Source organism: Somniosus microcephalus, chromosome 18 (genome assembly GCF_052327205.1).
Source record: "Somniosus microcephalus isolate GS21.2 chromosome 18, FLI_Smic_1.0, whole genome shotgun sequence".
NCBI lineage: Eukaryota > Metazoa > Chordata > Chondrichthyes > Squaliformes > Somniosidae > Somniosus > Somniosus microcephalus.
This window is the reverse complement of record NC_141004.1, coordinates 29,733,928-29,758,736: the sequence shown is the minus strand read 5'-3', so window position 1 is coordinate 29,758,736 and position 24,809 is coordinate 29,733,928. Positions and strand designations below refer to the sequence as shown.

General features: G+C 43.2%; 1 protein-coding gene across 2 annotated transcripts in view; it reads left to right on the top strand.

The window, feature by feature from the left end:
• Positions 1–24,809, top strand: part of plxna2 (plexin A2) — a 566,368-nt gene that overhangs the window by 366,489 nt on the left and 175,070 nt on the right. For both annotated transcript variants that reach the window (XM_086011309.1, XM_086011311.1), the window contains exons 9-11: positions 8,571–8,667; positions 12,854–12,968; positions 24,244–24,444. In XM_086011309.1, coding sequence (XP_085867435.1) covers positions 8,571–8,667; positions 12,854–12,968; positions 24,244–24,444 — 413 coding nt within the window. The remainder of the gene's footprint in view (positions 1–8,570; positions 8,668–12,853; positions 12,969–24,243; positions 24,445–24,809) is intronic.

The following is a 24,809-nucleotide window of genomic DNA, read 5'->3' as shown; positions in this document are numbered from 1 at the left end:
CACCCCCGGGATTCCATACTTATGGAACTCCCAAAAGTATGAATGGGGATCACTTTAAAAAAAAAAAAAAAAATACACGTGTATATGTGAAATAAGTAAAAATACATTACATATTTAAAATTAATTAAAATGCCATTTCATTAAATATTTTAAACAAATTTAATTTTTTGAATTTTTTTTTAATGTTTTAACGGGGCTAAAAATAAACTTTATTGGACAGGGTTTTTAATGTATAAATAAGGATAATATTTTATTTCTATTTTTCCCAGGGATTCTTGACAGATCCCAAGTTCCGGGTTTTAGCGTATGCGCTTCGCATGCCTAAACCCGTAACTTGCGTGGCCCCTACGGGCGCGGGCGCATGCGCACCTCGTACGCACCCATAGGGGGTCGCAAATTACGACCCATGTATTTAAACTTAAAATAAAGAAAAACAAAGGGGAGGCTGGGAGAGATAAAATGGCTAAATGGAACAGAAATGTATTAATTTAACATTTTGGAAGTGTGTATGGGTATGAAGTCAATATTACCACTGTAAGCCCACTCCAGATTTGAGAACCTTTATTACTATAACATTGGAGCTTCTTTTAAAGTCTGGTAGCCTGGAATTCCCTAAAGCTGCTAGTAGGCCAAGTTTACTTAAACATTCCATTGCTAGTGGGCTTGTGTTTTTTAATTTAGTGGGGACTTTTACCTTTCTCCACAAAAATTTAGCGAAGAGGAGAGATGGCAGCAGTATGATTCCTGGTCTGTTGGATCATTATAGCGCCTTATCACGTGATTACGTTTGAAGTGTAATCGTCGTTATGTGGGGAACGCAGCAACAAACGTTCACACAGCAAAGTCTCAAACAGCAAATGGATAAGTAACCTAATAAAATAAAAACAGAAAATGCTTTAAATACTCAGCAGGTCAGGCAGCATCTGTGGAGAGAGAAACCGAGTTAACGTTTCAGGTCGATCACCCTTCGTCAGAACAGTAACCATATAATCTGTTTTTTGGGTTGGTTGGTTGTCCAGGACAACTCCTTTCCTTTGGGTGATCGCAAAATACTGCGGATGCTGGAAATCCGAAATAATAACAGAAAACGTCAGAAAAACTCAGCAGGCCAGGCAACATCCGTGGAGAGAGAAACAGAGTTAACATTTCAGGTCGAAGACCCTTCGTCAGAACTGAGAAAAAAGCAGGAAATGAAACATTAAAAAGCAAGTTTGGGGGAGGGGATGAAAGAACAAAAGGGAAGGTCTGTAAGAGGTGAAGAGACATTAAGAGATATTCAAGGCGAGACGAGATGGTAATAGGACAGGTTAAGAAACAAAGGATGGCTCTCGATGAAGTGTGAAATGCGCTGGCAGAATGAAAGACAGCTGCCATGTGGGAGAGAAAAAAAAATCCTTTCCTTTGGATATTACTATGGGATCTTTGTCCAACTGAGCAGGCATCTGCTTAATGTCTCATCTGAAAGGCAGCACCTCTGACAATGCCACACTCCTGGAGTATTACACTGTGGTAACAGGCTAGACTATGTGCTTAAGTCTATAGTGGAGCTCCAGCCAACAACCTTCTAACTCCAGTGAGAGCGTTGCCAACATAGCCAGAGCAATGTTGAAACAGTTGAAAAATTTAACGGTTCAAAATTGTTTGGTGAGAAAGTGCTACTGAGGCTACGCTGATTGTACAAACTGCAGCTTCTTCTGTTCAACAAATATCAACCAATCAGGAATAGCAGCCTACTGCTAACAGGATTTAAATAATGCCCAAAAGCAAAATATACTTTCCTCATCGCGGTGAACCATCCTGTTTTGCACAAACTTTCAACCAAAACTACGTAACCCCACAAGTATTCAATTGTAAAGCAAACAAAATAATAAAATCCTGAAAATTCAAATTCCCTGTAGCTTGGGGAAACCATGAAAAATGATTCCTGACCTCAGCACTGGGTAAACAAATAACCACTGTTCCCACCAGTTAATATTACGGCAGTTCCCAGCACTTTTGTTTTCTTGGTCCCTCCACAACTGAGTATGTTTTGACGTCTCTTTCAATCTCATTTTCCAAGTGTCCATCTCTTTTTTTTAGTTCTTGTGTCTTTCTCATTCTCTCACGGTGCCTTGTGTTTCTCATTCTCTCTTTCTTCACTTTCATATCTCTCGGTCTTACCTGTTCTTGTGTCTCTCTATCTCTTCTGTTTCCATCTCTCTCCCGATCGTGCTTCTCTTTTTGATCACTGTCTCTGCATCAGCCGCCATAGTGTAAATGATCAGTGCCTCACATGTTTGTTTCTCAGGGCACGGAATACATTTCCAAGCCCTCTATCTTTAACCATTACCAAAAAGGGAGAAGCAGCTGAGGATTTAATGTAATCTTGTTGAAACAAATTCAAGTCAAATTACTGTAGCTTTTAATTTCTCAGACCGCACCCATGATTTGCCAACCCCAAGGCTATTGTTTTATTGAGTGCTACTGAAATTGTACTGTTGTACACTTGGTACCTTCCCAAACCAGTGTGGTCGGGTAATTAGGAAGGAAAAGAGCCTATCTGGCAACATCTAAAATATTTGCAACCAATTAGACACAGTTTTTGATCATCATTGTATTACATCCCCATTTATTGATTCCAAGTATGCTGTAATTCGATGTTCTTTCATGGGTTAACAATCGGGGTTTCACGTTATGGTCATGGCTCTTTTCCTTTGAAAGGATAAGTCTTCGAGAACGCAGAGCATACAAAGGGGAATACACACTTGTTCCGCAAGTGAAGAAAATCTGATGACTTATGAGTAACTATCATTATGAAGGATTTTTTTCACAAGTAGAATAAGTTAATTGTTCTCCCTTGAGTATTTTGTATCTAGTACATATAGGAATAATCAAATATTAAAATAAATGTTTACTTTTTAAAAAAAAGAATTATGTTTCTTCCTTGGGGAGCCATTAATACAAAGGACAAAAGGACAGCTTAATGCTTCCCATGATGTATTGTCACATGATCTAACCCTGTCTGCTGCTCCATCTCTTCCCCAACAATCTGGAAGTCGTGGAGATGCAGCAGCTGAAAATAATTAGTGATTTTGGAACAGGAGCTCATATTCAAGTTTATTTCTTGGGGGGGAAAAAAAAATCAAGTCAACGTTTGATTTACTGGGGAGTCAATTTTAACCAAGAGCCAGTTTTGAGGTCAGAGGGCAAAGAGTGGTGGGACCAATGGGAAAAGCAGTCGTTTGGCTTAAGTTTCAGACCCGGGGTATTTTAACCCCTGGGCATTATTTAAATATCATCGGTCCACTTTAGAGCAGGTGCCAGCAGGCACAGTGCGGGTGGTCCTTGGCCACTCACCGGCTTCTAAGTAAGTGGTGCCGAGGGGATTTTGGGAGCATCTCGAGAAGGATGGGGGAGTTTGGGGCATGGGAGGTCGTGACCTTTTGGGAGCTGGATTTATTTTTTTATGCCAGTGTATGACTCCAAACTATCACCAGCTCCCAACAAACTCCCTCTTGGAGCATCAAGTTACATAAAAGTCAGAGCCTTGTGTAGTTCAAAAAGCATTCATTTGCACAGCAAAAGAGGACCGTTATCGTTTTTTCTTGAAAGTCTGCATTTAGACTACACTAAAGAGCCGTTACATAGAATGACATAGAATATGCAGCACAGAAGCAGGCTATTCGGCCCAACCAGTCCATGCTGGTATTTATGCTCCACTCGAGCCTCCTCCCGTCCTTCCTCAACTAACTCTATCAACATATCCTTCTATTCCCTTCTTCCTCATATGCTTATCTAGCTTCCCCTTAAACGCATCTATATTATTGGCCTCAGCTAACTCCGTGGCAGCGAGTTCCACATTCTCACCACTCTCTGGGTAAAGAAGTTTCTTCTGAATTCCCTATTTGATTTCTTGGTGACTATCTTATATTGATGGCCTCCAGTTTTGCTCTGGAAACACACTCTCTGTGTCTGCTGTATCAAAACCTTTCATAATTCTACGAGGTCACCCCTCAGTCTTCTCTCTTCAAGATAAGAGACCCAGCCTGTTCATCATTTCCTGAAAGGGATAAATGTTTATGTTTAAGTAAGCTAGATTGTCAGACTTATGTGGGAACATGAAGTAAACAGAGTGATGAAGTGAGACATTGTTTAGAGAAAAATCTATTTAACCAATTAGTAAAAATATTTGAATAATTAACGTGTGCGTGACTGGTATAGTCTTCCCTGGTTGGAGCGTGCGTGAGAAACATATACCAGAATGTTGTGACTTAAGCCATAATTATTCAACTGTCTGCAAAACATTGTAGTTTAGTCTACATGTCTGCCGTGGCTCAGCTGGTGACACTCTTGCCTCTGAGTCAGAAGGTTGTGGGTTGTGCAGCCAACTTCCTGGCACCATGGGTGGTTCTGCTGCACAGGACGGGAGGAAAAAGAGTGCGAGAGCTACTGTGATGGGGGATTCTATTGTAAGAGGAATAGATAGGCGTTTCTGCGGCCGCAAACGAGACTCCAGGATGGTATGTTGCCTCCCTGGTGCAAGGGTCAAGGATGTCTCGGGGCGGCTGCAGGGCATTCTGGAGGGGGAAGGTGAACAGCCAGTTGTCGTGGTGCATATAGGTACCAGCGATATAGGTAAAAAAACGGGATGAGGTACTAAAAGCTGAATATAGGGAGTTAGGAGGTAAATTAAAAAAATAGGACCTCAAAGGTAGTAATCTCAGGATTGCTACCTATGCCACGTGCTAGTCAGAGTAGAAATAGAAGGATATTTCAGATGAATACGTGGCTAGAGGAATGGTGCAAGGGGGAGGGATTCAAATTCCTGGGACATTGGAACCGGTTCTGGGGGAGGTGGGACCAGTACAAACTGGACAGTTTGCACCTGGGCGGGACCGGGACTGATGTTCTAGCGGGAGTGTTTGCTAGTGCTGTTGGGGAGGGTTTAAACTAAAATGGCACCTGTGCAGAGAGACAGAGGAAAGGGAAGCAAGGATAGAAACAAAGGACAGGAAGGAGAAAAGCAAAAGTGGAAGGCTGAAAAATCAAGGGTGTAAATCAAACAGGGCTACAGTAAATAATAATTCTAAAAGGACTAAGAGTGTTTAAAAAAAACAGCCTGAAGGCTTTGTGTCTTAATGCGAGGAGCATTCATAATAAGGTGGATGAATTAGCTGCGCAAATAGATGTAAACGAATATGATGTAATTGGAATTACGGAGACATGGCTTCAGGGTGATCAAGGCTGGGAATTCAACATCCAGGGGTATTCAATATTCAGGAAGGACAGGCAAAAAGGAAAAGGAGGTGGGGTAGCATTGCTGGTTAAAGAGGAGATTAACACAATAGTAAGGAAGGATATTAGCTCTGATGATGTAGAATCTGTTATGGGTAGAGCCGAGAAATACCAAGGGCAGAAAACATTAGTGGGAGTTGTATACAGACCCCCAAACAGTAATGTTGAGGTTGGGGATGGCATTAAATGGGAAATTAGAGACGCATGCAATAAGGGCACAGCAGTTATCATGGGTGACTTTAATCTACATATAGATTGGGCTAACCAAATTAGTAACAATACTGCAGAGGAGGAATTCCTAGAGTGTATACGGGATGGTTTCCTGGACCAATATGTCAAGGAACCAACTAGAGATCAGGCCATCTTAGATTGCGAATTATGTAATGAGAAAGGATTAATTAGCAACGTTGTTGTGCGAGGCACCTTGGGGAAGAGCGATCATAATATGATAGAATTCTTCATTAAGATGGAGAGTGAAGTAGTTGACTCAGAGACTAGGGTCCTGAATTTAAATAAAGGAAACTACGATGGTATGAGGTGCGAGTTGGCTAGGATGGATTGGGGAATGTTACTTAAAGGGTTGACGGTGGATAGGCAATGGCAAACATTTAAAGCTCGCACGGATGAACTACAGAATTTGTTCATCCCTGTTTGGCATAAAAATAAAACACAAAAGGTGACTCAACCGTGGCTAACCAGGGAAATTAGGGATAGCATAAGATCCAAGGAGAGGACATATAAATTGGCCAGAAAAAGCAGCAAACCTGAGGATTGGGAGCAGTTTAGGATTCAGCAAAGGAGGACAAAGGGATTAATTAAGAGGGGCAAATAGAATGAGAGTAAACTTGCAGGGAACATTAAAAACTGACTGTAAAAGCTTCTATAGATATGTGAAGAGAAAAAGATTGGTGAAGTCAAGCATAGGTCCCTTGCAGTCAGAATCAGGGAAATTTATAATGGGGAACAAAGAAATGGCAGCCCAATTAAATACATACTTTGGTTCTGTCTTCACAAAGGAGGACACAAATAACCTTCCAGAGATGTCGGGGAACATAGAGTCTAATGAGAGGGAGGAATTGAATGAAATAAGTATTTGTAGGGAAATGGTGTTAGGGAAATTCACAGGATTGAAGGCCGATAAATCCCCAGGGCCTGATAATCTACATCCTAGGGTACTTAAGGAAGTGGCCCTAGAAATGGTAGATGCATTGCTGGTCATCTTCTAAAACTCTATAGACTCTGGAACAGTTCCCATGGATTGGAGTGTAGCTAATGTAACCCCACTATTTAAAAAAAAAAAAAAAAAGTGGTAGAGAGAAAACGGGAAAAATGCTAGAGTCCATTATAAAAGATGTAATAGCAGAGCACTTGGAAAACAGTGACAGGATCGGACAAAGTCAACATGGGTTGACAAAAGGTAAATCATGCTTGACTAATCTACTGGAATTTTTTGAGGATGTAACTGGTAGAATAGATAAGGGAGAACCAGTGGATGTGGTGTATTTGGACTTTCAGAAGGCTTTCGATAAGGTCCCGCATAAGAGATTGGCGTGCAAAGTTAAAGCACATGGGATTGGGGGTAAGGTACTGACTTGGATAGAGAACTGGTTGGCAGACAGGAAGCAAAGAGTTGGAATAAACGGGTCTTTTTCCAAGTGGCAGGCAGTGACTAGTGGCGTTCCGCAGGGATCGGTGCTAGGACCCCAGCTATTCACTATATATTACTGATCTAGACGAGGGAACTAGATGTAATATCTCCAAGTTTGCAGACGACACAAAGCTGTGTGGGCGTGTGTGCTGTGAGGAGGATGCCGAGAAACTCCAGTATGATTTGGACAGATTGGGTAATTGGGCAGATGCATGGCAGATGCAGTATAATGTGGATAAATGCAAGGTTATTCACTTTGGTGGCAAAAACAGAAGACAGATTATTATCTGAACGGCAATAGATTGGGAAAAGGGGAAGTGCAACGAGACCTGGGTGTCCTTGTGCACCAGTCGCTGAAGGTAAGCATGCAAGTGCAGCAGGCATTTAAGAAGGCAAATGGTATGTTGGCCTTCGTAGCGAGAGGGTTTGAGTACAGGAGCAAGGATGTCTTGCTGCAGTTGTACAGGGCCTTGGTGAGACCACACCTCGAGTATTGTGTGCAGTTTTGGTCGCCTTATCTGAGGAAGGCTGTTCTTGCCATGGAGGGAGTGCAACGAAGATTCACCAAACTGATATCTGGGATGGCAGGAATGACCTATGAAGCAAGATTGGGTCGATTAGGCTTATATTCACTAGAGTTTAGAAGAATGAGAGGGGATCTCATTGAAACTAATAAAATTCTAACAGGACCAGACAGACTAGATGCAGGAAGGATGTTCCCGATGGTGGGGGTATCCAGAACCAGGGGTCACAGTCTAAGAATAAGGGGTAAGCCATTTAGGACTGATGAGATATTTCTTCACCCAGAAAGTGGTGAACCTGTGGAATTCTCTACCACAGAAGGCAGTTGAGGCCAACTTATTAAATATATTCAAGAAGGAGTTAGATATATTTCTTAAGGCTAAAGGGATCAATGGATATGGGGAGAAAGCAGGGACAGGGTACTGAATTTGGATGATCAGCCACGATCTCATTAAATGGCAGAACAGGCTCGAGGGGCCGAATGGCCTATTCCTGCTCCTATCTTCTATGTTTCTATGTTCAAGCCCCACTCTAGAGACTTGAATGCAAAATCCAGGCTGACACTCCAGTGTAGTACTGAGGGAGTGCTGCACTGTCGGAGGTGCCATCTTTCAGATGAGACATTAAACTGAGTCCCTGTCTGCTCTTTCCAGTGGACGTAAAAGATACCATGGCACTATTTCAAAGAAGAGCAGGGGAGTTATCCCTGGTGTCCTGGCCAATATTTATCCCTCAACCAACATCACTTTAAAAAAAAAAAAAAAAAAAAAACAGGTTATCTGGACATTAACCCATTACTGCTTGTGGGAGCTTGCTGTGCGCAAACTGGCTCCCACATTTCCAATATTACAACAGTGACTTCACTTTGAAAATACTTCATTGCCCTGAGGTCGTGAAAGGCGCTATATAAATGCAAGTGTTTTTCTTTCTATCTATAGTATGCTGTCTACCAGGTCCCCTTCCCAACATGTGCTTCCTATGGATGCTGATGACTTTCTATCAGCAGGAACCAGCTGATATCCAATTTATGTGTTTTTAGGATAAACATAATAAACTGAATAACTGAAACCTGCAAAATGTTATGTTTTCTTGAACAAATGTTGAATAAATGTTGTGCTCCTCTTAGATTGGATTGGGGTGAGCCTCCAACTGAAATCCAAAGAAACCGGAAAGATGTTTGCAAGCACTGAATTTAAGTTCTTCAACTGCAGTGTTCATCAGCTGTAAGATCAATTTCTATCACTTCCTTTTTTAAAAATATGATTTGTAAATGTATAAATACGTCGGCCTAGAAATTGGGGAGGGGCGCCAAAGTGGCGCAAAAGTTGCCTGAACGCAGGATTTAGCACAGCGATCGGAGTAATTCCGATCGCCAGAAATTCAGTTTCAGTGCCGCTCGAGGGACATGGGGCGAGGCTCAAGGCACTCTGCGTCCCTCTTAGGGCGCTGAAACTGATTATCGCAGCGCAACGTGCCGCTGCGGCACAGCATGCTGCAGTACTGCAGGCCTTCCTCCCACTGTTAAGGGGGAGGTGCCTGCAACAGCGTGATCCCCGATCGCGAGTGCCGGCAAATGAGCCCGGCACCAAGGAGAAGGGCTCTCGGGGAAACAGCCGGCAATGCCGCGGGGGGGGGGGGGGGCGGGCGGTGTTAGGAGGCCGGGGACGGAGGTGCTGGCAGGCGGCCGCCGAAAAAGCGGCCGCCCCGCACCTCCACCTTAACTTGCGCCGCTGCTGGCACAGTAAGGCCCCGTGAACCGGGCGTGGGTAGCGAGCGGCGCAACTGCGGCGTTCGCTACCAAATATCGTGAACGGGGCACGAATGGGGCGCTGCGCACACCGATGACGTCATCGGTGGCGGCGCAGCGCAAAAGCCTAACGCCACCATTAGCGCCCCTACTGAATATCGCGGGAGACGCCGCCAGTGGCGCTACAGCCACTGACTGCCTCTTTAGGCGCTAACAGGTGGCGCTACTCACCCAATTTCTCCCCCATTATGTTTTAAACTGTGACTCATGTCGGCTCAGTCTATGCAGATCACGCAAACTAATTATTCAAAAAAGTCTCCTTTATCTGCCCAGCCCACAAGGTGGTCTTGTTACGCTCTTCAGTGATCTGTAAACAGCGTTTAATCAATAGTTCTCAACATTATCCTCGTGTTTTTTAGATAGTTGGGATATTGATAAAATAGCAATGAACAAAAGTGATTCCATTTGTAAACAGCAATTTGCAAATACATTTTGAGCCCGAAATGCCCCATCCAAACCTGCTGCTTGTTCATTACAAAGAAGAGCAAGCCAGAGGAGTGAGCCTGTTGCGAATTTATAGCAAGTCCTGGACATTCGCTAAACTAGTAACAATCTCTGATGTGGCATATATTGCAAACTTAACTCCCTTTCAAAAAGCAATGATTCACATGCAACACTCAGTAAAGACCTCCCGCAAAGAGAGTGGGCAGCGCTCAACCGAATCCGCACAGGGCGCGGTCGATGCGGCCACAAGAGGAAGAGGAGGGGGCGACCCAAAGTGGGACTGCGGCCATGTGTCCCAGACCACGGAGCACATCACATCAACCTGCTCACTGAGATCTGTTGCGGGAGGCACCTCATTTCTCCACTCAGCATCTCGGGAGGCCATCGAATGGATCGCCAAACTAGACATCCCATTATAAGCTTTTCCCGTCATACGAAACAATGAGTAAACATACTTCCTGTTATTGCCGCTGAAGATGGGCTTTATTGAGTGCATCCTGCGTGCCGATTGCCTGGTGTTAAAAGCTTCACTTTTAGTCTGCTGCAATTGCTGTCCCAATCAGAAACAAGAAATTAAGGAACATATTAAAAATGTTGCACTGTTTCCACCCCCCTGCCCCCCACCCCCCCCCAACTATGTGTTCTCCATTACTATTACAGGCTACTATTATGATCAGTACCAAGGATAAGATGATAGCAGGAAGGGCATTGTAGCAGCAGCCCTGCAGTTAATCCATGGGCATGCCTGCCAGATCATTGCAGGAGCACTGTAGAGCCGTACTGCGGCCTTATTGGCGAGACTGTCCAGTTAGTGCCAATAAATGTTGCATTAGGAGCAGTTTTGCACTGTGGAGCCATGCCCACCAGGAGCTGGGTTGAAGCTGCCCAAACTCATTTTCGTAGGACCTTTATAGCCAGCAGATGGAGGAGACTTGCATCTCATTAGTCTAGGCTGGATTTGGACCCAGATCCCAGAGGTGAAAAACTGGCATCTAACTGTCTGCATCAGCAAATTCCCCTTCTGGCATCATTCTATCCACTAGATTGGCTTATAATTGCTTTCTCCACCTTCCAAAACACATCCAATATTGTTCATTCCAACAGCTACTTGTATGACACAACTAGATACTGGTGCTCACACTGCTGTATTCCAAACTTTCATTATTTTCTCTCATTTATATGTCAAAAATGTATTGATATGTGTACCTAAATTCTCAGTGACAGCATTCATACGGTGATTTACTAATAAGTCAATATGTAAAATCTATTTGGTGTAAGCTTAGGCTGCTAGTTAAATAGTTTCATCCATGGCAAACAGGGAATTAACAGCTCCCTCTATAGGTGATGGTTTCAGACAAGGGCATTATGTAAAATCAACTCAGATCTTCACGTCAGTGAGTCTGCTGAAGTGTTGATATCAGTGCATTATTTTGTGGAATTAGAAAATTATCTTTTATATATCTCTGAACTTTAAAGACATTTCTAGCAGAATTCTCAGACTTCCATGAAGTATATGGTGGAAATGCACATAAGGTCTTATATTGCATATTGCCTTTTATCCTTATATAAAATGCCCCTTTATGTTCCTAGGTTTATCATTTTAAATTTTGTTGGACTGTTAATTTGATCTCTGAGTGAAAACCCAATTGTCCCTTAAAAACCAGCGCACAAATTACAGCGGGGGGGGAAATGCCAGGCAGTGTGGCAAAAGGTCACTCACCCAGTCCACGAGTTACACCCCAGAATTACAATTCCGGGTTTGCTAGTAAATGTTTCCTACTTTCTTGAATAATTTTGAGTAAACCACCAGCTGAAACCCCGGGTTGTGTGTGATCATCATCTGGTAATGTTGAGCACCCCTAACGTGGGTGGGTTCTGTCAGCATGCAGGAGCTTTAGGAGACTGCATAGGATTACATAGGATATACGGCACAGAAACAGGCCATTCGGCCCAACCAGTCCATGCCGGCGTTTATGCTCCACTCGAGCCTCCTCCCGTCTTTCCTCATCTAACTCTATCAGCAGAACCCTCTGTTCCCTTCTCCCTCATGTGCTTTTCTAGCTTCCCCTTAAATGTGTCTGTACTATTCACATCAACCGCTCCCTGTGGTAGCGAGTTCCACATTCTCTCCACTCCTCTGGGTAAAGAAGTTTCTTCTGAATTCCTTATTTGATTTCTTTCTTGTACTTTGAAAAATCACACATTCCAAAGTTGAAATTTGGCTCGGTATCAAAAAAACTGTTTCATTGTAGTTCTTAGTTATCTTATTCCAAGGCTCATCACCATTGAAGCCCTGCATCAGTCTCCCAAGTCATTCTTGGAAGAATCCTTGCTTCCAAGTGGCTGACACTTTTGATTGGAGTGATTGCTGTCTGGAAGGTTCATGAAAGACTGATTGCATTTTGCACCTCTGCATTGAGCGGTTTTATTTTTTGATTTCTCGCACCACATTGTTCCTGACAGTGCATATCGAAGTGTGTGCAAGGAACACTCGAGTTGTCATTTAATATGGCTTTTTCCAATTAAACAGACATTGTGCAGTACCCCATTGGACAGATATTCCATGCTATATAGTTTGTATTTTATTTAAGTGCATGCTACAGTGCAGAATAGGCTTTCATGTGCCTTTTTCCAACCTTGCCAAAAATGAGATGAGTGTTCAGGTGAGTGCTCTGCTCGAATCCGGTGGCATCTACCTGCATTGAAATTCAGAGATGTAAAGCTGTCGTGATAATCGTCCCAGTGCCAAGCTGGTTTAATATGCGATGATATCTGTAACTAAGATTGCATTTAACTTCATCTCTGTTCTTTCATGGTTTCCAAAGAAATAGCCACATATTGAGAACAACAAAGTCCACAATATGAATATCTGGAAGCATCTGGGGAAATTGTGTCCAGCATTATCTATATCAGTCATATGTATAATGTCTGTGCCTTAGGGTAACGTTTTTCTCTGTGTGCTATGTGTAATGAAATAGTAAACCAGTTCTTCATAAATGGATTTACAATTTTGTTCATAGTGCAGAGAGGAAATTGGCCTAGTTCTAGTTTACAGTAAATTTGACTGTGTGGCATTTTAGGCACCATGAGGGTTTTTTTCTTTCTAATCTGTATCTCCTGCTGCTCTACATTGTTTTTTTTTTGTCTTTTTGTCTCAGGTGTCTGTCCTGTGTGACTAGTGCATTCCGCTGTCATTGGTGTAAATATCGAAACCTTTGCACTCATGATCCAAGCATTTGCTCTTTCCAGGAGGGACGGGTCAACGCCTCTGAGGTAATGAGCTCACCTTAGAAACACCTTTACTGTCTACTGCTGTATTAGTCTTTTTAGAGACTGTTAAATATGTTATATAGCCTATTGAGAAATATTTTTAAAGAATGTACAATGAAAATTGTAGCACTGTCAATGTGATGACTGCACAGTAATTAAAGTCTGAGGAAGGATGTTCTTGCCATGGAGGGAGTGCAGCGAAGATTCACCAGACTGATACCTGGGATGGCAGGAATGACGTATGAGGAGAGATTGGGTCTATTAGGCTTATACTCGCTGGAGTTTAGAAGAATGAGAGGGGATCTCATTGAAACTTATAAAATTCTAACAGGACTAGACAGACTAGATGCAGGAAGGATGTTCCAGATGGCGGGGGAGTCCAGAACCAGGGGTCACAGTCTATAAGGGGTAAGCCATTTAGGACAGAGATGAGGTGGAATTTCTTCACCCAGAGAGTGGTGAACCTGTGGAATTCTCTACCACAGAAGGCAGTTGAGGCCAATTCATTAAATATATTCAAGAAGGAGTTAGATAAATTTCTTAAGGCTAAAGGGATCAAGGGATATGGGGAGAAGGCAGGGACAGGGTACTGAGTTTGGATGATCAGCCATGATCTCATTGAATGACGGAGCAGGCTCGAGGAGCCGAATGGCCTACTCCTGCTCCTATCTTCTATGTTTCTAGGGGTTTGGGAGCTTCTGTCCTAGTATTTTATGTTGGGAACCCCGAATCACGTTGACTACACATTAAACTAAATGTATTTCTGTGTGTTGCGTGAACTCAGTGAATGTATACAAATATATTCAAGTCAGTTGGTGGCAGTCTGCTAAGTGATAGTCCCAGAATCAGTAGGACTTTGTCTAGTACTGGACCAGTCCAGAAGATGGAAACTCCCAATTTTAAAGATAGCAGATCTGCTGATGATCCTTTATGTTGCCTCTTGGCGTGATTTGATGTGAGCTGTTCATCCTCTGCATTGGAAAATTGTCTTGGCCAAGGCATCGGAATAGTGGTTAGACACAGCCCCCGCAGGAAGAGAGTAATAGTCGGAGTGCAAGTCAGCTGCCATGAACTTAGTGGCAGTATGATAGAGAGCAGCAATGATGGAGGCTTTAGAGAAGGTCACCAGCCTGCCCCTTCAATCGGCTATTGGCAAATGTTGTGGGAACATCTAAAGAGGGCAGAGGGTTTTAAAAATAATTGAAGAAAGCAATCCAGTGACAGCATCAACATTTGGTTATGATATCAGTCATTGTCATTTTTTTCTCTGTTGCTCGCCCTGTACACTATGGTTTCCATGATAATTTGGGGCTTTGGGAATTGTTCTGCTCAGGAGAATCTTCTGTGTTTGCAGATTGGCTCATTAAGCCCTTGATCATCTCAGGCTTTTTAGAAAGTGGGAAAAGCATTAATGAGCGCGTGGGAGTTGTAAATATGGGCAAAGAAATATTGGACACAAAGTAAGAGTGGTGGCATGTATGCCAATGTTAACAATACCTAACTATTACAGGTTTAGTTGGCTTTGTCAGAAATATTTGAATTATGTTAATTAATGGAAATTTATGCTAAAATTGGATTCTGTTTTGTCGAAAATAATGTGATTGCCACCAGCCTTCCTTCACTGTTCATGAGCATTTGCTTTTCAGAAAATTCCATATGGAATACTGAATCATCATCTCCAACAAATATTTATTTTTTAAACTTGAGTTGCCTATATCAATACAAATTTGTTTGTTATTTCTTTCAATGTAAAAAAAAAAAATCCTGTGAATTGTAAGCATTTTAAGTCCTTTTTGGAAGGATTGTTTAGAATCACAGTACTCGCAGTTTGGCCCCGGGGGGCCATTGGTGGCCTGTCTCCCCTTCACCTGTGACCCTGAGCAGATTATCTGCTCTCTGGATCTCCTTTCATAACCTTCCGCAGCTGTACGACGTTAACTAAATAGACGACATTGTTTCCTCCTTTCTCCGTCTACAGCAAAAGCAGGCAAGGAAATGCTATTAGGCAGTAGTGTTATTAGGCATAGACATATATATGTGTGTTTGTTTATATATTTATTAATTATTTGTTATATTTATGTGTTTATATATATATATATATTTATTTATGTTTGTTTATTTATTTATATATTTGTTTGTTTATAGATATATTTATGTTTGTATATATATATTTGTTTATTATTTATATAATTTTATATTTTTTATATATATATTTATTTATTTTTTATATAATTTATTATGTGTGTGTGTGTGTGTTATTGTAAACTTATGAAGATAATTCCCCTGGCAGTGTAATGTAGCTGTGGCAGATTCCTATTGCATTAAGTGTTCCTTGTACTTGCGATCATTTCAGTTGGCCAAGCCAATGCGAACAAGGACCATTATGGTACAAAAACATACAGACCAAACTCTCAGATAATTACATAGGAAGATATGGAAATTCAAAATGTCATGTTTTGTGATGTGGTAATAGCCATGGACAGTCCTACATCAAGCTCTAGTTTACTAGAAAATATAAACAGAGTTTGGTTCAGCCTCAATTTTGTGGCTAGGCTGCTACAATCATTAAGAGACACACAAAGTAGCATCTGTGGTAGGGAGAGACGAGAAGAAATTAGTGGTGGGGAACATGGAGATGGCAAAAACGCTGAACAAATATTTTGTATCAGTCTTTACAGTAGAGGACACTAAAAATATCCCAACACTGGACAAACAGGGGGCTATGGGGGGAGGAGCTAAACACGATTAAAATCACTAAGGAGGTGGTACTCGGTAAGATAATGGGACTAAAGGCGGATAAATCCCCTGGACCTGATGGCTTACATCCTAGGGTCTTGAGAGAAGTGGCGGTGGGGATTGCGGATGCATTGGTGGTAATTTTCCAGAACTCCCTGGATTCAGGAAAGGTCCCAGCAGATTGGAAAACTGCTAATGTAACGCCCTTATTTAAAAAGGGAAGTAGACAAAAGGCTGGAAACTATAGACCGGTTAGCCTAACATCTGTGGTTGGTAAAATGTTGGAGCCCATTATTAAGGAAGCAGTAACAGGACATTTGGATCAGCATAATTTAATCAGACAGATTCAGCATGGTTTTATGAAGGGGAAGTCATGTTTGACAAATTTGCTCGAATTCTTTGAGGACGTAACAAACAGGGTGGATAAAGGGGAACCAGTGGATGTGGTGTATTTGGACTTCCAAAAGGCATTTGACAAGGTGCCACGCAAAAAATTACTGCACAAGATAAAAAAATCACGGGATTGGGGGTAATATACTGGCATGGGTGAAAGATTGGCTATCTAACAGAAAATGGAGTTGGGATAAATAGTTCATTCTCAGGCTGGCAATCAGTGACTAGTGGTGTTCCGCAGGGGTCAGTGCTGGGACCCCAACTCTTTACAATCTATATTAACAATTTGGAGGAAGGGACCGAGTGCGACATATCCAAGTTTGCCGACGATACAAAGATGGGAGGGAAAGCAGTGAGTGAGGAGGACATTAAAAAACCTGCAAAAGGACATAGACAGGCTAAGTGAGTGGGCAGAAATTTGGCAGATGGAATATAATGTTGGAAAGCATGAGGTTATGCACTTTGGCAGAAAAAATCAAAGAGCAAGTTATTATCTAAATGGAGAGAAACTGCAAAGTGCTACAGTACAAAGGGATCTGGGGGTCCTGGTGCATGAAACACAGAAGGTTAGTATGCAGGTACAGCAGGTGATCAGGAAGGCCAATGGAATCTTGGCTTTTATTGCAAGGGGGATGGAGTATAAAAGCAGGGAAGTCTTGCTTCAGTTATACAGGGTACTGGTGAGGCCACACCTGGAATACTGTGTACAGTTTTGGTTTCCATATTTAAGAAAAGATATACTTGCTGTCGAGGCAGTTCAGAGAAGGTTCACTCAATTGATTCCGGAGATGAGGGGGTTGACTTTTGAGGAAAGGTTGAGTAGGTTGGGCTTCTACTCATTGGAATTCAGAAGAATGAGAGGCGATCTTATCGAAACATATAAGATTGTGAGGGGGCTTGATCGGGTGGATGCGGTGAGGATGTTTCCACTGATGGGTGAGTCTAGAACTAGGGGGCATAATCTTAGAATAAGGGGCTGCCCTTTCAAAACTGAGATGAGGAGAAACTTCTTCACTCAGAGGGTAGTAAATCTATGGAATTTGCTGCCTCAGAGAGCTGTGGAAGCTGCAACATTAAATAAATTTAAAACAGAGATAGACAGTTTCCTAGCTGATAAGGGAATTAGGGGTTACGGGGAGAGGGCAGGAAAGTGGACGTGAGTCTAGGTTCGGATCAGCCATGATCCTATTGAATGGCGGAGCAGGCCCGAGGGGCCGTATGGCCTACTCCTGCTCCTACTTCTTATGTTCTTATGTTAAGACATCTTAACAAGTGGCCACACAAGCCTCTAATCAAATGGCAATTATGAACATAGGCCCTGATAACTACAGGGAGGCAAGAAGGGAGCGGGGGGAGGCCGAAAGTGGACAAAGAGCCCTGCAAGGCTGGGGACGCCGAGGTCCTGCCGAATTTAACAACAGGACCACCTTATCATTCTTCCGTTTCCCGTCCGGCAGTTGACCCGACTGGCCAGCTGCAGGCGGGAAAACCAGCAGCAGCAGGCCGCAGCCAGAGACCCTAGTAGACTGCAGATTGGGGGGTGGGGGGGTTAGCCATGATCACGGGAGGGAGGGAGAGAGGCCGTTGCGGGTTTGGGGGGGGGTGCGCGGGGAAAGTCGCCGATTGCGGAAGAGGCTAGAGAGAGAAAACGTGATCAGCAGAAGGGCGGCCGAAAGCTTCCTTGAGACCTCCTCCCGCCCGTCGTGGGGATGTTAATATCAAGGCCATAGTGTTTGTCTTTAGGTTAATTTGCCTTTTCCAGTACTCCGTTTCATGGTGGGCTAAATTCCACAACAACTGCATCTCGCAACTGCTTGTTTCAGCCCTTTTAGAAAGTTAGGATTTTGTCAAAACCGGAAGCTGCTGGCTTTGAGTTGCAGCACTTGGTAACCGAGTGCTGAAAGTCTTCTCTCCATTCAGAGGATTCATCGTATTTTGCTGGGAAACTGTTAATCTCGCTGGAATTAGTTACTGGACTCAGAAGATTAATGTTATTTTATCAACAGCTAATATATTAAAAATGTGGTTATATTAAAAGACATGGGATTAAACTTTATTATTGGCGCACTGTATGATGCACAAACATAACTGCATATTTTAATTGCTTACCTTTGTCCTCCCCCCTATAAACTGGATTGCCATGCTGCACTGTTATGGCTAGAGCAGCGGTGGAAGTTTATCATTACCCTTGCTCGCCAGACAGCAGTGCTGATATTCTAATCAGTTTTGTGAGCACACCGGCCTCGCCCCAATACAGTCAACGACGGCACTTCAGAAGCAGGCCAGCTACAGGAATAAAGGTAGCGAGATGACCTTTATGATACTGCAGTTATTTCAAATAAACTTTACATGCATTTGGGCAAAGGAGGAGTGACCACATTTACTCGCACCATCTTGTCCTATCACTCCAGCTGAAGCTATGATAGCTTGACTGCTCTAAAATCGAAGTCAGGATTTGAATACTCGTATAGTGGCTCTGATACCCGTTTGCATTGCTGAATACAGTGAAACCTGTAGAAATAGACACGTATAAACAGACACTTATTGAGACCCCCCAAATAACTTGCATGGTAAAATATACAAGAGATGCTCTGACACCACGGACACTAGTAAATTACAAACACCGGGCAGTCTTCAATGCGCCAAGAGATTTTACACCGTAAAACACGGGACAAAGCCTGTTGCAAAGCTGCTGTACCTGGAACTTTCAGTGCGTCAGAATCAATGGCGCTTCCCCTTGCAGCTTGCTTCCTTTCTGCCACCACATTCTCTTGGGCTCGTCACTTGTGTGTGGTCAGTGTATGCCGGCCAGTGCGAGGCGGCAGCGGGTCTTGTGGAATGGGACTCATTACCCAGCGTCCAGAACGGCAGAGAAACCTCTCTATCTCTGGGCTCGAATGCTTGCACGGCTCGGTCCCAAGGCTTTGCTCCTGCGGATGCTGGGATTTTTTGAAAAAAAACTCCCCGTTTGCCAAAAGCTGTTTATTTCACAAAACCCGCTGCCGCCTCGCAGTGACCTCGCCAGCCTCCCGAATCAAAGAAAGCGCGTGAGAAAAACGAGGGGGCCCGTTCATTCCTCCTGCGTCCATACACTATTTCAGCGGCTGTTGCCAGCTCCTCTCCCCCTGACCCTGCCATCGTCTTCTTTCCCTCACCTCTGATGGTGGATCCGCTTCTTTGAGGAGCTTTGGCTTTGGGGAGTGAAGATGGATAGCTGTGCTGGACGTCTCTGTCTCTCTGCTGCTCTATAGAGTGATAGACGGGCCTGAGAGTCCCAGTGTAGGGTGTTTTTGCATGCCCCGTGTTTCTGTGACTTTCCCTTGAGTCGACCCGTGTATTTAAAAACTCCCCAGTTTGGGTTGTTTCCCTTGGACGGCAGGCGCTTTTGCCAATAGTCCCTGCCTAGCCCGTCGATTAGCGGGTAACCCCAGAGAGAGAGAGACCAAGGCCAGATAGGTCTTCTCCTATGCCCGATGCGCAGCGTCCCCAGTGGGATTACTGTGTAACCCGGCCGTGACCGGATGCCACCCGGTTGGTCTTGCGAATTATACCGTGAACCACAAGCCCCACAACCCTCAAGTTCGGACCCAAGGAGTTACTATGGATAGATTATAATTGACTCAGACGAAACAAAACGGTTCAGGTTGGTCAAAGATCGATTTCTTTTATTACACTCACAAAACGACAACCACTACTCCTCTAGCTTATGGCATAATGAGTAGGTGACTGTGGACACTGGCTTATAACCTTAGACTAAAATACCCACCCTGTCGGTTATGCCGAACCAACCCCCTTCCCAGAATCTAAGCCTAGATAATGGAAAAACCCTTCTAACTAAACCCCTCTCCCGGTTTGGTCAGAACCCACACTTGGAAGCCTACACACACACACACACACACACACATTAGCCTGCGTCTTGGATGCTTGCAGTTCCTCAGCAGCCAAACACGCGGGCGGTCCTGAGGATTTCTGGAGGTGTATGCTGGATATAATTACCAGCCCTTGTCGTTGATTCACGCGGTCCTGGGTCCGTTCGACTCCAGAGGCAAAACCGTGCCTAACAGAGGCATGCGATGAGGCCTAGAGAGTAACGTTCAGGCAGTACGGCGAGGCACTCACTTCAGGCGTTCCTGGAGAGTTGATGGACATGTAGCTACACGGAGAACCCCGTTCCACATGGTAGAGAAAAAGTAAGCGCAAATCCCCAAAGTTCAGCATATTTATACCCCGTATAATACACTAAACTGGCTGGGCAATTCCTGGTTACCATGGTCGCAGAGACGCTAGTTGGCCTTCCTGGTGATGTCTCTGTCCTGGATTGGTCATCTTGATGAAAACAATGGTAGGCCATTACTGTAGATGAGCAGTTCTCAAAGTGCTAACTGTTAAGTTCTTGACTGCTCCTTCATTTGAAAGAGTCCAGAGGTGTTACTTTTGGCCTGCAAACCACTTTGTCCATACAGACATCCCAGCTCCATGGACAGAAGGTGTTTTCCCACAAATCGCTCAAGTTCGAATATGAAAAGGCCCCTGCCTTTCATGACGTCCGTGTTGAGACTGGTCCCATGGCAACCCAAAAGACAGACAGTTCCTGCTATCTTCACAGAAACCAAAAGTCAGTCCTTTTTTTAAAAAAAAAGTGGAGAAGTCCAAACTCCATGGCCCAGAAATTGGTGTCGGGGGTTTCCCGCGGGTGCAAGCCCCCGACCTACACTTAATAGCGCGCCGACAGTTGAAGCCTGGCCCTGCGTGGATTTCCTGTCAGTGGCCCAGTTCAGCTCCCGGCGCGCTGTGCTTGCGTGACCCAGCGGCGTAGTTAGTTCGATGAGCCGGCTGGGATCACGTGAGCACTGGGCAACCAATTGGAGGTTGCAAAAGTTCATTCATGAGTTTGATAGTAAGAACGGTCAAACTCATGAAAACTCCGGGCGCCCAAAACAGTACCTAAACTTCAAATAAAAGCTTAAAAAATCCCACTAATTAAATGAACTATTAATAACTAAAAAAAACTAATTTAAACAATTATTCAAATTTTTGAAAAAAATAATTTTTTTTAAAATCGGGTCTAAAAATACACTTACCTTACTGTAAAGTCTTTAAAAATAATAAACCTGTGGAAAAAATGTTCTAACTTTAATTAATAGACCACTTACCTTTTAAAACTAAGTACTTACGTCTGCTTTTTTCTCGCGTAAAAACTGGAGGCCTTATCGCACGGGCAACCCTGTATATAAAAAAAAAAGGGAATTTCAGCGCGCACGCGCAGACTCCTGCGCACACGCGTTCCACCTCTGAACCCCTTGGTTGAGAGGAAAGGAAATGCCGGTTTTCCGCGCATGCGCTGCGCATGCTGAAAACCGGCACTTCCATCGGGCCCATGCGTGAGTACACGGTGCTTACTCACGCGTTGGGACCTGAATTACTGGGCCATTGTGACCTGTTGTGGTTTCTCTCCCAAACGTTCTCGATCCTTTCTAAGACTTGCCTTTTTGGAAGCTTCAATATACCAGCACAACCTGTCATCACATTTCCCCCTTTCTTCTGTCTTGTGACTGCCAAAATTCTGGTAAGTAGAATTGAGAAACGCTGTTCATGACTGAAGTTACACTCGCCCCAAGTGAGAGTGGTTTGAAATGAAACGGGAATTTAGACTGAAAGCTGTGAAGTGAACAGAGCTGAATGCTAGTGTGTGGGAGGGGGATTCTCAGCATAGTTGCAGCTGATTAGGCCCTGATCATAATCTCAGCTGGTTCTACAAGATCGTTGGAAACATTTTTTACATTTAATGACCATTTTGAAAATAAGGGGAATGGATGCCAGCCCCTAAGGTGTTTGAAATTTACAAGATTCACTATCTATCTATCTATATATATTTTTTTTTTTAAAGTGTAGCAGCATTAGAATTGCCTGTTGTACTGAGATTTGCCCCAATACCAGCAGCAAGAAAAAGAAATGTTAGAGACTGTTTGGCACTCGGGCATATTTTAGTGGCAATGTCATTGAAATGTAATGTGTAATATTTAACAGATGTGTGCAGAACTGTTTCTATGCCCCTTTTTAAAATACATTTTTACTAGGTTGTACAAGACTCTGTTGGGCTTTAATCTTCGTATAATTAAACAATTCATCTCGCTGCTATCTGTAGATTTATCAACCCTCACTCTTGCATGAAATATGCTCTTATTTCAATTTCACTTGCTGAATTTGAGTGAGTGCTTCCCACCATCCGCTTATCTTAAATTTGGACAGATGAAGTGCTGTCGGGGGCTGGGCATTTCAATCACAGATTATAGAGCATGTTAATCACCGAGGGGGGGGTAGAGACTGCATGGGAGTTGCTTGTTACCACTGATAGCCTCATGTTCACACTTTGAAAGGATTATTTAGTTGACCTGCGTTATGAAGATTTAGAGGTGCTATATCTCATTATTTAACTTTTTAAGATCTGCTAGTTGATCTGAAACACAAAATATATTCAGATTTTGATTGAAAAGTTATGACACCTTTTCAATGGCTTAAATTCTTTGTACAAACAGAAAATATGAATGTATACTGTTTTTTAGATTTTTGAGACTGCAGTCAAATAATACTTTCGTGGAATTATGTCCATTTTTGTAATTCTATTTAGAAGTTTCCATCATCTAGAATATAGATTAATGCTCTTTTTTTGGATTCTTTGACAGAAAATGGGCACTGAAAAATATCAGTGCTTGGGAAGGGTTTACACAGAATGCTGGTCCTATTATTCAGCAACACTTTGCCCTGTTAGTTCTTTCTAGCAATATTATTTTGCAATAATTTCTTGCGATTTGCTCTACTAACGAGATGAAGTGTAATGGCAAAATGTTATTCAACAATAAGCGTCTATATTCTCCATGACTTCAGATTTGTGCACTAGGAAGGAAAGAGCTTGCACTTATATTGCACTTTATTGTGTCCGTGGGACATCCAAAATGCTCATCACCAATGGATTTGTGTTAAAGTGCAGTCACTGTTATATAGACCATCATGGCAGCTAATGTGCAAACAACAAAAAGAATGAATGATCAGATAGACTGCTTTTTGGTTGATTTAAGAAGGTTGGCCAGGACATGTGAAGAACTTTGAATAGTGCTATTAAATCTTCTGGTATCCATCTGAGCTAACAGATGAAGCTTTGTTTGTCTCATCTGAAAGATGACACATCCAATAATACGTTACTTCTTTAGTACTGTTCTGAAGTGTTAGCCTAGATGGCGTGTTCATGTCCATGGTGGGCTTGAACCCATAGGAGGAGAAACTCGGCATGTTAGCGAGTGGGGGGGGTGCTAAAGGGTTTGCGGCGGGGCACAGCGAATCCAACGCCGCACGCTAAATTCACCCAGGATTTACTGCTGGCGCTAACAGTTAGCGCCTAGGCCTTTAGCGCCTGGCAGATCGTGACGTCAATGAGTTTGGAACGCCCCGTTAACGGCCCAGATGCAAAATTGACTGTCGCCCCCTGCCTTAGCGCCTGGCCTGAACAGCGGCAGGAAGAGGAGGCGCGATGCATTCAGATGGCCGCTGTAGGAGCAGTATTAAAGGGATCAACATCCGCTTTCATTTTAGTGGCCAATCAATGCTGTCTTCTCAGTTTCACATAGCGAAACAGCCATTTTCAGTGAGTTAAATGTTTCTTACTTTCAGGAGTGTTCTACCTGCTAAAAATTTGTCACTTTCATTCTGCTAAGATTTCAAAGTCTGCACTTGGTTACATTAATGGGGGCCATACTGGCACTCAACCTCGCCCTCCAGCATCAATGTCGGAGGCAGTGACAAAGATTGGAAAATGTCCTAAGTTAGGTGATTAGCGCTTGATTTAGCACTTCAGTTCTTTCTTGGCGCGCTAATGATCAATTTAGCGGGAGGTCAGAAGGATTGGCGCCTGGCGCTAATTCTCCAACTTTTAAAAATTTAGCGCCCCAACTGGGGCGATACCGAATTTCTAGCCCTATATAATCTCTTGATTCAGATGTAAGACTGCTGCAAGCTGAGCCAAGTTGACATAAGTGATAGACATTTGTCCGTATAAGTTTGTCACAGGACCCGATCACCATGAATATCTTGTCATAAGTATCAAATACTTATCCGGCTGTCTTTATGATTTCTCTTCCATTCCTTTCCTATTTAGGATTGTCCGCAGCTGGTGCCCTCAGATGAGATTCTTATCCCGGTTGGAGAGGTGAAACCAATCACGCTAAAAGCAAAGAACCTGCCACAGCCGCAGTCTGGACAACGGGGATACGAGTGCATCCTTAACGTGCAAGGAGTGACCCAGCGAGTGCCAGCCCTCCGATTCAACAGCTCTAGTGTTCAGTGCCAAAACAGTTCGGTAAGTAGATAATTTGTCTCTGTCTTCTTGATGTATTCAATTCGTAATCATGTAGAAGTTGGGTATAGGTCAGATGTTAGTCTAAACACTGTTACGCCACACCATGTTAAACATTGATCATTCTGAAAGGGATGGTTGTTACATTGCGATCTATAGGAGATGAACTGAATTGGAATCTTTTAAAATCTGAAATGACTTTGTAAATTACATTTACCATAAGACACCACAAAGTTTGAATAAATGCTAGCTTCCAGTTGTCTGACATGTAAAAAGCAACAAAGAATCTGCTGTGTTGGTTAAATACTAATAGCTTAGATTGAGAAGTGTAATCAAGTACAGGAACCATTTATTAATCATAATCCATT